Raw genomic sequence first — 13869 nt, 5'->3', positions numbered from 1 at the left:
CGGTCTTCTGGTCTTCAAAAGATATTTAGACGATATCTTTATTATATGGAGAGGCAAGCAAGAGAAACTGGTTGAAAACATTCATATCTTGAACTCACAACATGAACGAATAAAATGTACCCACATTATGGATAAACAAGAACTGGCGTTCCTAGATGTGATAATTACCATTGACAACGGAAAAATAAGTACAAAAGTACATATCAAAGAAACAGATAGAAACAGTAGTCTTCACTATAACAGCTTCCATCATCACTCTTTGAAAAATCACTTGCCCTTATCCCAATTCATCAGACAAAAAAGAATCACTTCTGACCCCAAGGATCTTCACACTACATTCAACAATCAGATTCAGAAATATTTAAAACGTGGCTATCCAAAAGCTTTACTGGAAGAATCCAAGAAAAAAGTTATGACAATGAACAGAGAATCACTGTTGAAGAAAAAAGAAAAAACTACTTCACAAAAGACAGTATGTGTGTTAAAATATTCCATGCAAACGACACAAATAACCTACATCATGAGAAAACATTGGCCCTTAATTACCCAAGAACCTGACCTGCAACCGTTATTTGCTGATAAAATAACATTTGCCTACAGTAGATCTAAAAACTTGAAAGAACTACTAAAGAAGCAACAGTCAAAAAGCACAGTTACACAGCATAAAGGAATGCGAAAATGTGAAAACTGCACCCATTGCAACAATGTAATGGTAGGTCAAATCTTCACCCACCCTATGACAGGGAAATAGATTCCATTACATCACACCAGCACTTGTGATACCAAAGGTGTTATTTATAAAGTGTCCATGTGGCAAATTATATGTGGGACAGACTGAGCGAAAGATTAAAGTAAGAATAACGGAACACAAGAGTAACATTCGTCAAAAAAACCAAAAATCAACATTAGCAACGCAATGGACAGAAGCGGGCCACAACATCTCACAGTTAAGATTCACCATACTTGAAGTAATTAAACCACAACCAGACAGTGACTCGCACAAACAGAGACTAAGAGCTGAATATTTTTGGATCTGCAAAATGGACAGTCTACAGCCACAGGGTTTAAATGAGAGGATCGAACTATCATGTTTTCTATAATCATAGCTAGGATAGTAGACTTTGGTTCCTGTGTTCAACTGTGGCCTCTATAACCCATTCCAAGATGGCCGACCAAAAACAATTCCACAATATCTACATGTGACCAGAAGTATCATTGTTTTGTTTTTGTTTTTGTTTTTATGCAATCATTTATCTATTCGATTGGTTTTTACAAACCCCTAAACGTTGAATTGAATTTACAGAGCTTAAGCTGTGACTAATTTACGCTAACTCGAAAACATCATGTCAATACAGAATCTTGTGTGAATTCCATTTCAAGTTAATTTATACGCAGGAATGCATTTGTCTAAATATAATATGGGCTTTTAACACATTCAATATTAACTAAAGATCACTGCGATCACGTGATCGTAATTTAAGCCAATCAGAGCGTGTATTTAAAGTTCTAGGGCTCGAGGGCCAAGTAGTCGAGTTCCGATTGGTTAACGAACGCGACACGCTGGAATACCACATTTTTGTAAGTAAAATGTCCCCGCTTTAACCGGTTAGTTAGCGTCAAGTATTAAGAAACCCAGCGCGCTGCCCCTTGACAATATGTTAGCTGTTTTTGCACTAAGCGAGAGTTGGCATTCATAAACGACAGAGCGGCTCGTACCGGATAATAATATGTCACCTTAATAGCGTAACCGAGGGTTATGTAAAATAATCGAGCTTTTCTCATTTTAGTTTTTTCACTTAAGTTTTGTTCAACCTATATGCTTGATGAGATTGGTCATGTGTAATTCAATGTTTAAGCATAGGGAAGAGATCTTAGTTGGCTATGAATGTATGATATTACGTTTACTGTTTCAACAGTAAAATAGGATTGAGTATGTTAATTAGTCATATGTAACGTACCATGTGTTATATTATCAGGCCGGACGGCTCATAATATTTCCTTGTTTGTTTTAATTTAGACCCCTGAGGAAGGGTCCTATATGACCCGAAATGCATTGGGAAGATATAAAATGTGAATTATGATGAATTGAAAATCATTAACAGAAAGTTTCGAAGAATGAACAAGTGAAAGAAAAAATCAATAAACAAATATTATGGTTTGAAACCACTTCAATTTGGAGTAATCTTCATTGAAAATGAATATAATGGAGTAAGACCTCTTAGGTCTTTGTACTACAGTGCACACCGCCTTTGAAAACGGTAACACCGTTTTCCCCTAACCGAAGTGTACGGCATGCCACATGCATCTTGGTGTAAAGTAAGTGATATGCAAATATTATAGAAGGATTAACCACAGTTTTACAGAGAAGGCCAATTCTTGGGGTGCCATCCAGACTTTTCGTCATTCAGTGTCATCAAGAGGGCTCACCCATTCCTCCCATCTGGATTTGAATTCTTGAAACATTTATGGGCTATGGCTACTAGTGTATGGTAGGTGTGAGATATTGCACCATTTCCAAGGCTGCATGTGAGGAGTCTAGCTTTAAGAGGATTATGCTCAGTTATTTTGATAGTCTTGTTAAGGGGTAGGACACGGCGTGGTGAATTGGCAGAGATTAATGACATTTTGTATATGACAAGGAGATTCAATGTTTAAGTTCTTGAAAGGAGCACAGGTGCCCCCATGCCAAACATCTCCCATGGTCCCAATCTTGTCCCATTTCACAAACCCCTTGAGGTCGGCATTGAGTTGAAGCCACCTACCATCCCACAAGGAAGTTAGTTGAGTGGGTTTTTGGTACAAACCAATGAAGCACAGGCTGACTCACCATATCCTGATGCCCACTGTTATCAAGTCTGAAACGTTGTCCAGAATGGGGTTGTGATAGAGTAGTCCCATCACCTTATTAGGATCTCATTTGGACAACCCCCATCAGCCATTCATTGCTCACCATTAAGTGGAATGCCCAGTAGTACAGTTGAATGTCTGCCATTCCCACTCTTCGATTATACATTGATTAGCACTATTTACCTAGGGCTATGCAGGCTGATTTACCCACCAATAGGAATTCATGGGTTGTGGCTTTAAGCTGTTGAAACTAGTGGTTTGGGTACACATACGGGAAGTGTTGGAAGGTGTACAGGAATCTAGGGAGAATCATCATGTTGAATAAGGCTATCCTAAATTACCATCTTCTTCCACATCTGGAGGTTCCATTTCATATGTTAAGTGTCACAATATTGAGGCTCCATCCAACATCTGGATCTTGAGAGCTATAGATTCCCAAATATTGGAAGCTTAGCTTCCTGGTGAGAATGTTTGATTGCCAGTTCATGGATGCCTGGTCACCTTGGATAGGGACCAAATGAGATCTGACCTGGTTCACTCAGTCCAGAAGCATCCTCATGTAAGGCCTGATAAGTGTGGGCTGATTAGGGGGAGAAGGACATTGTCCGGGTATAAGACTATCCTTTCGTCTATGTATCCACCGCAGTGCTATCCCTGTATTTGTGCCTCACAATGGAATATGGTTGATAGGGGTGCGATGGCTAATGCAAATCGGAGCAGGAAAAAGGGCATCCCTGCTTGGTGACCCTACAGATTAGGGAGGGGCCAGAGAGCACTCCATTGACCTTTACCTCGGAGGTCGGTTATACCAAAGGATGTTCACTTAGGACTGGAATAGTTGCCCAAATCCTATTTTTTCCTAGTCTTGAAGAGTAAAGGCCCTTCAACCAAGTCTGATGCCTTTGCAAAATCAATGAGGAGGTAATCCTTTTGTAACAAAATGTTTGATCTGAGTAAGAAAATGTGGTGGCATCCCCTCAAGGTGCACCATCCCAAACTCCTACAGGTGTCTAGTGATAAAAAATGGCAGCTCTCCTCAGGTGCCAGACAATCTCGGAAACAGAATTGTTATTTCTGTGCCCCAACTAAGATAAGGCACTTTTTGGATTTTCTTTTCAGGGGTAAGGAAAAATCCCCCATCATTAAGGATATTTGCTAGGTCTCATACCTATATTTGTCTGCACCACAGCAAGAACCGAGGCGATGTTCAAAAAATTTTCGAGGTAAAAATAAAATCTGAATAATGTCCACACTTCTCTCTGGCATGCAGGCATCTGTGTGTCTGTGTCCCAACGAGATGTCAAGAGCTGTTAGCAGTTTTTCCTTAGGATAAGATCCAATCCAAACAGCATTTGAGCAGATGTGTCCCTTCGACAGTATGGATTACACCAGAGGTGAAGAATAAATCAAAATAGTACCTGGCTCTTTGACAGGGTGCAAAGGTATGTGTATGTCCTTCAGAAATAACTCAAAACAAATCAAGGTTTAAATACATCAAACATATTCTGAGTCCATGCAGCAGTACAGACTGATCTTCATGCCACAATGCAATAGCCTACCTTTTAATGAAGATCTCAACAAGATACACTGAACATAAACTTCAATGCATGCCTGCTGGGGGTAGTGGTTAGAATCTTTAATCTATTTCATGCTTTTATGCAGAACATACAATAATGCCTGCAAAAGGCACATTTAGCTTCTGTTGAAGATCTCTGGCAGAAGAAATACTAAAGCAGAAATTATCCTCTCCCTGCTAGAGAACTCTATCTGGGTCACCTTGCATACAGGTCACTTCCTGGATAAAGGCTAAGAGCAGTATATCTAGGATGTCCTGTTTTAAGTGTTTTGTTTTGTGTATTTCAGTGTTTTTCTCAGTGTATTCTAATCCTTTTTAAAACAGTACTTATCAGTGCTTATTAAGCTGCCTAACTCAAAAAATATATACAAAAACCTGTAATGCTGTGATTTTCATATAGTGCATATCTAATTTAAAGGAGAATGCAGAGTATGTAATGTATTTCCATTGGCAGTGTGCCCAACGTCTATGTATTGCTCTATCACTCACAACTCATTACAATCTCTCACATCTTATTACTTGTCACACTCACTCTGTCAGGACTAAGTCTGGTTTACAGGACTTATAATAGATTAAAAAAATACTTTTTTTAATAAACAAATTACTGAACACAGATGGGGTCATTCACCTACTCCTCCTAACAATTATGACATTGTAGGGATGGTCAACACCAGGGGTGGACTGGGACAGAAAATAGGCCTGGGCACCAAAATTAAAGTGGCCCCTATGAGTGAAGAAGATAGTTAAAACAGTGGTATTATCAGGGAAACCTACAGTTAAAACCATCCCTTCTGGCCATAAAACTGGCCGACAACTGCTAGAAAACTAGCAGACACTCTGATCTATCAGACAGGCCCAATCCGTCCCTTGTCAATCTACCAGCATAGGAAATTGCAAAACCTTTAAAATAGGTTAATATGTAGGCCTGTGTAGAATTGTCAGGAGGCACACACAGGTTGAGTTGAAGTCCTTACAGGTTATTACAAGTTTCAAAGTACAGAGCCTCATCCACAATGGTCCTACTCTCCTCCAACCTTCAGTCCCATCTGAATCATAACATTCTAGGTATTCACAGTACACTCCAATTCTAACCCAAGTTTCTGCATGTACAATAGAAGGCCACACCATGAATTCCAAGGCACCTGAAACATGTTGCTTTAAGCATGCTCACAACTGCTTTACTGCACTCTTTGCCTGACCACATCAAGGGTGATGCTGTTGTTGTGTGAACGATCATAGATACCTAGGGCCCCATTAGGATGGCGGGCGGATCGCCCCCGCCGGCACAGCGGGGGCGATCCGCCCGCCATCCTCCTATTAAAGACTCCCCGCCATATTACCATGGCGGGGGGTCCGCGGCGGACGGAAAGAACGTCTGCCGCTTTTCCACCCAGTCGAGAGGTCGACCAGGCGGAAAAGGGTTTAATATGGTGGCCATATTACAATGTGGCCTTTCACATGCCTTTCCGTGGCAGCATTGCCGCCATGTAAAGGCATGCAGAGTCTGATTAGGGGTCCTGTTGCAGGCCCCCATGGACTCCGGGCGGGTTGGGGGGTGCTATGGTATGCACAACATGCATCGCCTGCCCCAATGTTAAAAATGCAAATGCGCGCATCCGAATGGGATGTACGGGACCGTCACACCCTTAGCGGGCGGCCCCAGTTCCCATACTAATGTGCCCCCAAGTGTCTCCATGGCAAATGTCTCACTTAAGTAAATCCTGAAATTTTATCAGCCATCACATTTTATTCTGGGACAATGTGGCACCCAATAGCTATGAATTTAATTTTGTTGTGAAATCATGTCATCTTATGTTATGTTGTGCATGGTGACAACAAGCTTTTCATAGATACCAGTCATTGCACCTTGCATTCAATGTTTATGGCCTGCAGTGTTGGGCAGTTCACCTGCTATCAATAATGACTTGTTAGAAATGGGTGCTGATGTGTCATAGGGTTTTACCCATTCTGTGTCTGTGGGTAAAAGTTATAGTAGATATTAGCCAAGATTCTCATGAGGCAGCTATTTCATCAATCAGTGAAAGAATGAAAGACTATTATAGTTGTATGATTTCTCTACAGTGTATAAAATAATTTATTGGCCCTAATAGCCCTAAAACAAGCTTCTAAAATCTACAAACCTATACTCTATGCAGGCAAACTGGAAAAAAACAAAAAGTAGAAAATACATGACATCTCTAAGCAACAAAACTCAAGCATAATATTCTTAGACTAGTCTTTCTCGCTACTATCATGTTAAACAAATTTAAATTAGGTTGGCCCCTTGGCCTCTCACTTTCCTTTCTTTTAATTGCATTTTAATTTATGGTTGTGCATGTGTTTATCAATGTTCATATAATTATTTTGATGAGGGTTATTTCCCTTTCAGTGGTGTTTTATCATTTATTATTGGTGTAAACATAAAACTGGATCTCCTTAGTAAAATGTTGTTAAAGACTGATAATATTAACTGTGCATGCATTTTTGTATGCAAGTATCTCTTACTCCTACGTCTTACTGTCTACTTACCTACTTAGTACTGGGACCAAACCAAGGACAGCTTAACTAACCTGCATTCCATATGCAGTGAAGCATGAACACTCGACCCATACAACCGGGCTGGATCAAGAAACCACAGTCTTCCTATTTTTACCTGCACATTTTCCCGTTCCGCAGAGTGTACTATCTTTTTTTTCAACATCCCTCTAATCTCCACCGTTTCTTTAACGAGAAACACTGCACTATTTCAATTAAGCGTTTTCTTAAATACCCTCACAAAGAGCTATTATTTTGACACAGGATTTTTCATTATTATTCCAATAATTGTATTCTGTCGCATTACATTGCAGTTTTATCATATTATATTCTGATTCATGAAACGCCATTACCCAACATGTTAAAAGAAACTTGAACCAGATCCCTTTTCGTAGAAGCGATGAGGTGTGCATGCCATAAAAAACAAACTATGCTACGATAGAAAGCTGTTTACTTTCCACATTTTGATTACTTCTGTGTTTTTGTTTTTTATTAGTCTAATTGGTGGCAAGTTAATTTGAGCAACTGTAGGTAATTGTTATCAGTGTATTGTATCTGGCTGTATTTACCCTTGAACTGGGTATGTTATCCCAATTGCAGTGAGATTTTAGAAAACATGTACAGGAACAATATCTATGGAAGGCATGAGTAGCGTCAGCGGGACACAGCATCCCACCGGTGTTTTTAGGACCCTGTGCTTTGGCGTTTTCCATGGACATCTTTGTGACTGCACCTCTAGCACCAAAGAGTGTCAGCCTTCACATCGGAGTGCTACTGGGGGGGTATATTGGATCCATGGCAGCCAAGACAGTAGGAGGTCCATCCACTGACATCACAAAGAAGGAACAAATGTGTCCTAATTCAAAGCTTAGCGACTATTATAAAAAAGCCAAATTCTGGGATAATGGTATTTCCAATCAGTGTATGTGCATCGATCCACACCTGTGCACTGTGCTCCTTTGCTTAGATGGAACTTGATGTTCCCTCAGATTTATTAATCAGTGACTTACAGTCTAAATCATTATTCAAATTAGAAAGTGGATATCCAGCATGCACTAAAGAAAAATGTTATCTCTTTCAGGTACCCCGACATTGACCGCCGCAGTGTGGATAGCTGTCAGGATAGAGTACGACAACAATGGGTAAGGAGTGCACACTGTCTGCTAACCTCAAAAGACTGATATGTAGTTAATACATGCTAAGCTGAAAACTCCAGTTGACCAGTTACTCAAATTTACTACGGATGAGGCATATGGGCCTTGGGTACTAATCTGCTTTGGGTCATCTAAACAAACAATAGGAATTGTCACGGGATCAAAGATGCCCACAAACACCAGTAACCATCTCAAGAATGGCTGCAACTGGAATCAAATGAAAAGTTATTAATGGTGTCTATTAATTGTGTGTATCTAATGGTGTATTTATTTACCACAAACTAAACATGATGCATATGGAACTATATATAGAAATTCAATATGCTAACAAAAAAGGACCCAGCTGACCACATTCGCTGATGGTAAACTGCATGTTCAACCTGGAGTCATGGTCTAAGATCAAGGGCTTAATTAATAATTTAAATAGGTTAGTGCAACTGGAAGTGGCACAAAGATCCTGCATTGGGCTAGCCAATCAGTCTCGCTCCTTACAAGGAAACATTGCCATTCACATTGGCATGCTTTTGAAAAAATGAAACTATGCCATCCTTCCCAGGACACCCTCTTATATATTAAGCCCGCCTAAAAAGAACAACCTATTTCTATGCAGTGTCCATTTCCTCTCAGTAGTCTGTGACTTATTCTGGCCTCTGTTTGTGTGATGGTAATTTGAAGGGGCATCTCAGAGTTCTTCACAAAATAAAACCCTCAGTTGGGGGCTTGAAGTATGATGGGAGACAGAGAGGTTGTAGGCTAGAGAACCACCATCACTATTTCATGTTCACAGGCATCTCCACACCAATATCATTGAAAAGGAAAAGCACATCAAGCAGGATGACCCATATCTAGTCTAGGAATTGATATCTGCTGAACAGTGGTGGCTGGTGACATTTGAAAGTTGTGGGGCATAAACTTTCTGTCAGAGTACACCTTGGCGAGCAAGCGCAGCGAGCGAGCCCGAACATCTTAAGGGGGGTTCAGATGAGTTCTCCCCACGAGAACATTTTGAAAAAAGAGCGGGTAAATGGTAGGCAGTTTGAATAATTGAAGGACAGTCTCACAAAGCAAATGGATGCCTTCATTAAAAGCAGTTAGTTCTGATAGTTATCTGCCGTGGGTGGAAAAGGATACAAAGCAGAAAAAAAGTGGGTGGGTTTTATACTTGCCATGCACAAGTCTCCGGCTTGCACAGAATAGTGATAGAACTTGCAAAAGGTAATATAAAAAAGTAAACATTTGGTTTCAGGCTTTTTCTGCTGGGGCAGCAGTTCAGGGAATGAAGGAATGAAGGAGTGAATGAAAGAGGAATTGGGTACAGCACTGAAAACTGAATGTCTTTGGCAGAAGGAGGGCAACATTGTGGGTCTATGCTTTTCCTCAGATGGCAACAAAGAATTTGTACTGAGGTCCTTTCTTCTTGCTCTGCTGAGAAAAAAGGCTGTTAATGGTGAGAAAAGAGGCCGTTATTGGTGCAGGGCACCAATTTTATCTCATTACAAGTTTGTAAAACCCCATTGTTCATGGTGCTGTTAATTTGCTGAAGACTGAGTACAGAGACAGACATCTGAAAAAATTTAACATCCTTTGAAATTTGAACTTCCGTGATGCAGGGTATTTATTTATGGGTTTTTTTGTGGAGTTTTATATACTGCGAACTAGACCCGAAGGTATCAGAGCGCTTTACAAGCGCACCAGTTTTGTTACAGATGGACACGTTCATTTTTGTTGGGCACGAGGAGATAAATTGATTTTCCCAGAATCTCAGGATTCTGAGCATTCCTGCGGAGACTCAAACTGTTCCTCACCTCCGATGTCGACCGCCCTAGTGGTAAGGCCACATCCTCTCCCCAGCATTTTAACAGTTAACATTAAAACATGAGCTAACCTTAAAAAGTGGTATTGCTGATTGTACCAGTCTAGTACAAGCAACATGTGACACTGCTGGGATAAAACCAAGGTACAGAGTATGATTTCATATATCCACAGCCCTCTGAGAGGCTCCAAAGTACATTGGGGTAATTGAAGACGTAATAGAAAATTTTGATTACATGGATTGTAGCATTTATATGGCGCTTCCCACCCCTTTATAGAGTTATGAAGCACATTTTTGGATTCCTAAGATACTCTACGGTGAAAGAGTGTGTGGTTGAGAGTTTGCTGTATTTATTTTGAACCCTAGTCGGGTCTTGGATCAGCCCCAAGCTAGACAGGCACACTGCACATACAACATGTGTACATGCACTGCTCAAAACTGTGCTTCACTGAAATCTGAACAAAAGTATGACCTAGGCGCTTCCATTTACTTAATGGTAGTCTCTTTCCTAAACTTTACGTACTTTCACCGGGAGTAGCCATCATTAGCGTAGCATGCACAGAGCCCCTCCCAGCCCCCCCACATCACAATGATGCCACTGTATGGCCTCCTTCTACTATTAAACTAGCCGCAGAATGGACCATTTTCTACGCTTACATTAAACCATAAGGCACCCTCACTACGTTAACTACATTTTATTCATCATAATGCAAAGGAGCTGCCAAGTTGCTGTGGGATGTGGTAGGTGGAGAGGAGAGAGCCAGACAGGGCCAGGGGTAGTGTACGCCTTATAAATGTTTTCATTCTCAGCATCATCATCTGAGAATCATCATCATCAGATGTTGTTGTCATCTTGCGACAGTCACAAAGCAATTACTGTTTTTTATCAGGTTAGATGCTCTGGTGGTCACCTCACTCCATGTCATCACGGACAATGTTTACCGTCCAGGGCTTCATGTCACAAAATAATTTGTTCTGGTTTTTTTTCCCTCCAATTAGACTAACCCATATGATAACAATGACTTCTAGGTTGACGGTCAAGGACCAGAAACTTTGTGACATGACTAGGGTCAGCCTGAGACAAAAAAATAGGCACGGACACCAATATAAAATTGGCCGCCATTAGCGAACCAGATAGCTAAAAACGCACACCACCTTTGTAAATCATGCCAGTTTTGAACTTGTAAAGACTCATGTTAGGGGTATTTTGCAAGAAATGGGAGATTGCATGCATTTATATTTGTGGCAGGCAATGGTTGTGGTAACATATTCAGGAAATCAACAGTAAAAACGGGCTCACCAGATCATAAAACAGGCCCACAAACTGCTAAAAAACCAGCTCACATATTGACCTGTCAGTCCAGTCCATCGGGCACTGCCTGATTGCCCTATAGGCCAGTCCGACCCTGGTCATGACTTCGGGTAAGGTGGCCATGCTGAGGCTATTCCAAGAATTCCTCCCCTCTGAGCTGCACCCGAGCTTGGACGTAGGATGTGTTCTTCTGCTGAGGAAAAATGAAACCAGCAGCTATTCACACAATATCACATTATTGCACTGTCAATGATAAAATGTATGTTTGCGCCATAGAAACTACAACTGTTGAAACTATAAACAATAGGATTGATTTACAAGGCAATTTGTGAGTTTTAGATTAATATTATTGTAGTACTACGTTTCAAATAACTAAGTGCTATTCGCCAAAATTCACGCTGTAGATTTTCCCCTCAATCTGCTGTATTTCTCAGAGGACTCCTACCACTACAAATATAACTCACGAACACGTAGACCTACTACTTTGTAGTCTGTGTGGGAGTAACCAGGGCAGGGGAGTGTCAGAAAAATGAACAATACCTACTACAAAATGGGAGAAAAGAAGGGAAAAGTACAAAAAGTAAGATGGGACAAGGAGAGCCATGAACACGTATAACCACTATTACAAAAGTGTAAGGCAGTCCGAGTGCTCATAAGCTGCACCCACATCTATTCAAATTCAAGCAGTACAACGGCTCAGACAGGCTCAAATCTACTCCAGCCAAGCCTTGGAGTACGCTACTCACAGGCACTGCAAGAGTATTACTCTGAAAACCAATGCAGACAGGTTATAACACTAACAGTAGAAAGGCAAATATTAATAAAGTTATTAAAAATAAAATCCAATTCACCTAGAAATGGAAGAAAAACCATCACCTTAAATACACCATAAGCCTTAGCTACCATATATAAAATGAATAAATACACAGATGAAATTACAAACAAAAAAATATAGATCATTTCAAATATGCTCACCTCTTGTGAAACCTGGGACTAAAAAAATGACTGACATACAATTTTACATTCATTCCAAAATGACACGTCACATCACATGGACCACTGCTCAGAATATGCCAAGTCATATACAGCATTACAATACACATGCACAAAACCACTCAATGATACTCAATTTGCACAAACCTATTGAACATTTATAACTATATTAATGTATACATACACAACCTAACACTCAACACACCTATGTTGACCACCTGCATACATCACACCAATCACTTTCAATCATGTTTTGAGAACTATCCCACATGGCATTTGCCTGAGTTGTGTAAGTTTTATGCATACCATTAAGACAGGACATCGAGGGACATGACGCCGGTCCATGATATGACGAAGCACGAGGGAGTCCTCCATCACAACAGCCTGTCTCTTTCCCTAGTTCTTGCAACATGGAGTTCTGCACTCTATAGGTAAAGTTCTTCACCTATGACATGTAAGGGGCATCTGACATTGTGGCATCATACATACCAGTACAAAGTTACTTGAAGTAACTACTGCCGTTTTTTGAGTTGTACCTGTGGCCTTCAACTGATTTCTATGGGTATGAGGGGTCGGGTAATGAGATGCTACAACTGAGCATACATCTACAGCCTCTTTTGTGAATTGCACCCATGAGTAGATGTATGTGGGTGTACTTAGCTGTACGCCCAGTCATTGGTATATTTCCGCGTGCACATGGGAATAGACTCTTATTGCGAGTCCAGGCCAATATCTTACTGTGAATCGAACCAAATGTACTTTTTGTTTACTTGATGTCCTTGATAAAACATGCAAACAATTAGGTAAATAATTCAGCTTTCAGAGCTCTCATAACCCCCTCAGTCCTGACCTGCACCATACACTGATACCCCATCACTGAGGCTCACTAGGAGCTACGAAAAAGCTCCTGTCTCCACGTCATACACCTCTATTCAAGCACAGACGCAGTCAGAGAGCTCCATAATGCACCTCTGTTCAGACATGCACCATGAGACAGATCAGTTTCTTCACAATGCACCTCCGTGAGATGTCTGCAGAGCTCTCACAGTTTTACCCCTGGTTTGTCCTGTACAATCCTCCGATGAACCCCCATAGGCCTCTCGTCCTGTCCTGCTTCACATGTTTCTGTACTAGTACTGAAGTGTCTACAGCCCTTCTACAAGCAACACTGGCACGATTTTCATTGTGTACTGGTCTACTGGTACGGAGACATCCAAGTGTACATTTGTACCGAAGCATTGAGACAACCAGGGCCACAGACGTCTCAGCTAAGGTTGTTGTGCAAGGACTGGTGGCAACAAAGTGAAGCACTTATATAAGCATACTTCCATGGCGGCATGACTCAGACGACTGATTTACGTCAAAAGCAGACACTGGGCTGGGGAACATGCTGCACAATACCACAGCAACAGTTTCTTTACCAGCGTGAAATATAACAAACAACAATAGGAATGAAACATTGCTAGCTAGCTGTGATAAGAGTGAGGTCTTCAAATATATTCCTAAAAGACATATGCAAAATGTTGCTGTCTCAGATTGAAACCTCATCTAATCCAACTCCGCATTTCATCCTTTTGTACATCAAGAAAACAAGTACCACTGCCTTCTAATAATATCATAAAAAATCTACTAAACAACC

At 40.8% G+C, this 13869-nt stretch overlaps 1 protein-coding gene across 1 annotated transcript in view; it reads left to right on the top strand.

The window, feature by feature from the left end:
* Nucleotides 1–13869, top strand: part of LOC144752791 (vasoactive intestinal polypeptide receptor-like) — a gene marked incomplete at its 5' end in the record, with an annotated part of 603698 nt that overhangs the window by 320202 nt on the left and 269627 nt on the right. Inside the window, one exon of the mRNA XM_078640644.1 lies at nucleotides 8040–8100. Within this exon, the coding sequence (XP_078496770.1) occupies nucleotides 8040–8100 (61 nt within the window). The remainder of the gene's footprint in view (nucleotides 1–8039; nucleotides 8101–13869) is intronic.

This window comes from Lissotriton helveticus, chromosome 5_1 (genome assembly GCF_964261635.1).
Source record: "Lissotriton helveticus chromosome 5_1, aLisHel1.1, whole genome shotgun sequence".
NCBI classification, from domain to species: Eukaryota; Metazoa; Chordata; class Amphibia; order Caudata; family Salamandridae; genus Lissotriton; species Lissotriton helveticus.
Note: the sequence above shows the minus strand (reverse complement) of the source record. Positions and strands in the feature narration are given on the sequence as shown.